At 48.5% G+C, this 3,469-nt stretch overlaps 1 protein-coding gene across 1 annotated transcript; it reads right to left on the bottom strand.

The window, feature by feature from the left end:
- NAIF1 (nuclear apoptosis inducing factor 1) lies at window positions 1–3,467 on the bottom strand (the record flags this gene model as incomplete). Its single annotated transcript, XM_010720826.2, has 2 exons — window positions 1–2,368; window positions 2,987–3,467. Coding segments are annotated over 2 exons (945 nt in total), but the record flags the coding sequence as incomplete, so codon positions are not given.
- Window positions 3,468–3,469: the final 2 nt, after the last annotated feature.

Here is a 3,469-nt window from a genome sequence, read left to right as displayed (position 1 = left end):
TTTTTTTTTTTAATTAAAAATCATATTTGTAAAGGAGAGATCATTACACAAACGAGGTAAAACAACATTTATGACGTAGTTTTCTGCTTTAAAAATAATTTTCAATTGAGCAGTTGATTTGACTCCATAAAGTCTGAGAGAAAGAATCAGGAGAGCGTTACTCACATGGCTGGATGCCCAACAAGGTGGGAAGGAGCAGCTGCTGCTGCCCTGACTCAGCACCAAGATGTCTGTGTCAAAGGGTCAGAGCCTCCCAGGGCCAAAGTTCTAAAGCTGTTCTTTTCTCACCCATCAGCCTCACAGAGGAGAAATTACTGAAGGGCAGAGGTAGACAGCAGAATGTTCACCCACTGCTCTAACTGGGGGTCCTCCAGCAGCATCCTGCCATAAAATATGTAAGGGTTTCATGTGATTGTGCAAATTCAGTCTTTGCTCACACTTCTCAGCCCAAAAGGAGACTTAACAGTGAGAAAATATCAACTCTGAGAAAGTTTGGCTTCAAAAGCAGTATCTGGCAAGCAACAAGCCTATTAAATGTGAAAGGTATGGGAAAAACTTACACTTTTTCTTTTTCCTTTTTTTTTGAAGTTAGCTTCCATGCACCTACAAGTGGAGCTTGTCATCTAAAAGTTTATGAAGCTACTCCAAGTCTGTAAGAATCACACTCACCATCCTGTGAAATGGAGCTGTCTCAGTGCGGACCAAGCCCAACAGCCCCAACAACTCAAGGAGATTAGGGGCTGCAAATGCTACTTAGCCCTGTTTAAATGTGAGAAAATAGGTGAGGTGAACCTCAGAGCCAGTTCTCAGAATCCCAGTCAAAGCCAGCTAGCAGACTAACGAAGAACTGCTGGATTTGCTTCTGGCTCCTAACAAGTACAGAACAAATACCACCACCAGAACCAACTGACCAAAACTCACTCACTCCAATCAATGGCTGCCAACCTCCTAAACGTTGTCTGCTGGGAACTGTTGTGTGGCTGAAGCTCTCCAGACCAGCTCCACTTGGAGAGGCTGAGCTATTACGAAGGTGGCAAACTGTGCGTTATGAGACAGAGAGGGTGTTTTGCCTGTAAACCCACCTGAATTAATTTTTTATGTGTCTTTGTGTATTAAATATACTGGGACAGGTAATTGCTTCCAATACGTATCCCAGGACAGTATCTGGTAACCAAGGCATGACATTTTCATCACATCTGCTTTTAAAGTTGAATTTCATGACTGCACGCAGATAGAACATGAGGTGAATACACTATTTTAATCCCATTTATATCCTTGGGGGATATGGGTGGGATTTGAACTGCATATAGTAGGCTTAGTGCTAGTCTGTGTGGGTGAACTTTGTGCTCCAAGAGCAGTATCCACAAGCTCTCAGTGCAGAGAAAGGTTGTACCACCTCTGATACCACGTTTCCAGTAAATGCTTTCATCAAGAGACAGAAATGCATTCACTACCAGACACTACAGTTTATGATAACTGTACCTTGGCAGCTTCTTTGCTGTGACTTAATAGCAAGACTGTCCATGTTTGAAGTCAGTTAAAGGCTATAGATCAAGGCAGAGGAAGAAAGATGTGTCATACTCAGAAGAGCTTTTCAAACAGATAAAAAAATAATTGTCTTTTTTCTCTCCCTCTTTTTTTTTTTTTTAAATAAATCTATTTTTCTGAGGAACTAAAGCAACCGATGTTAGGTTCCTTGTTTATTAAATCTCCTGCTTCTGCTCTGTATGATGGGTCTGAAAAGGCAGATTAGCATAAGATTAGCGGAGAAGAAAGCTGTTCAGGCTCAGCAAGGCTCCAAGGCGAGCCATTGCACACTGACAAGAGCCAGCACCCCTTACTCCGTGTCCAATGGCGGCAGGGGCAGATTTTTTTCCAATAAAGAAGTCCCACTGCTGTTTCTTTCACTGGATAATGCCATCTTGCTGCCCAGTCTGGCTGGGGTCAGCGGTCACCGAAGGACTGGGTGTATTGCTCTGCAAAAATCGACGGAAGTCCTTAATCATGGGGCGGAGGACCTGGATGAGGGCACTCAGTGCAGCCTGTGTTCCTTCCATGGCTTGAGCCTGGCGCTCCTGCGCACATGCCTGCACCTCCTGAGAGCGACGGATCATCTGAAGCAAGTCATTCTGCTGCTCCAGGTGCTGGGCAATCTCCTTCACGTGTAAGTTGGTCACTCGCTGCTCCTGCAGGAGCTTTGCTGAGTTCAGAGCAATGCGGCTTTTCAACTCCTGGGGTTTTGCAGATACTTCGTGTTGATGTGCCATCATCTCCAAGGGTGCTTCGGCAGTAACTGTGGCGGGGGCTTCTGTTGTGCAGTACTCCACGACCCCATCCTCCAGACTGTGGTAAGTCGTCTCTGCAGGAACTGAGAACAAAGGACAGAAAAGGGGTAAGGAGTAGCTGCAAAATGGGTGTTTTTATCTACAGGACTATTCAAGGAATGTAACAGGAATACTGCCTGTTCTGTGAGATAACATACAATAAACAGTGAATGCACAAAATAACTTAAGTCTACTCCACCCTCATCCAAGTTTCCTTCTCGGATGTACAGAGCAAGATCCAAAGGAGCAGGGTGCGCCATATCTGTCTAGATAAAATCTCTTTCCAACCTCTAGTTTAGAGCACCATTAACCAACTGACACAAAGGCAAAGAGAAGGCCTAGAATGGCACTTATCAACAAGATGGCCCATTTGGGGCAGATCAGGAAATCAGCTCTGGAGATATTCCTCCCTTTTACTTTAGTTCCCCAGAGAAAGGGACCAAAGGCTCCTTGCTTTCCTTGCTTTAAGGCTGACCCCAGCTGTCAAAGCTGACTTTCACGCACATCTCCTAGATGCTCCCCTACAGCACAAATGTGTTTTCACGACAGATGGGCGCTTTGTTTTGACAGGAGCTCCCTGCAGAGGGATCACGAGAGGATGCTAGGCCTCCCACTGGGCCATCAATCCGGAACAGAGCATCTTCACTGAGCGCAGCACTCACTCTGGGTCAGCGTGACGGTGGTGGCGGAGGCGGTGATGGGGATCTCGGTCCCGTCGGCCGCCCCGCAGTCCCCGCTGGGCAGGCTGATGATGGTGGCCTCTCCCAGCAGGTTGCAGATGCGCTGTTGCATGGGGGTGAGGATGACGGGAGCGGCCGTGGCACCGCTTGGATCCTCGCCTTCCGTCCCGGCACCGCCGCCGTTCTGGCTCTCGCTCCCCCCTTCCATGGCGGCTCGCACTTGGGCCACTTTGCGCCGCACCTCGGTCTTGAGGTCGGACCATTTCTTCTTCACTTCGGGCAGCTCGCGGTGGCAGGTGGCGACGGCGTTGACGCGCCGCAGGATGTCGTGCCAGGCGGCGGCCTTGGCGGCCAGCGGTACGCCCGCGTTGAAGTGGTTGATGAGGAGGTGCTTGCCGCGCTCCAGCTCCTCCACGATGATCTCCACCTCCCGCTCCGAGAAGTTCATCTTCCGCTTCTTGGCCG

This window comes from Meleagris gallopavo, chromosome 19 (assembly GCF_000146605.3).
Source record: "Meleagris gallopavo isolate NT-WF06-2002-E0010 breed Aviagen turkey brand Nicholas breeding stock chromosome 19, Turkey_5.1, whole genome shotgun sequence".
Taxonomy (NCBI): domain Eukaryota; kingdom Metazoa; phylum Chordata; class Aves; order Galliformes; family Phasianidae; genus Meleagris; species Meleagris gallopavo.
The sequence above is the reverse complement of the archived record's forward strand: the minus strand, read 5'-3'. Positions and strand labels throughout refer to the sequence as shown.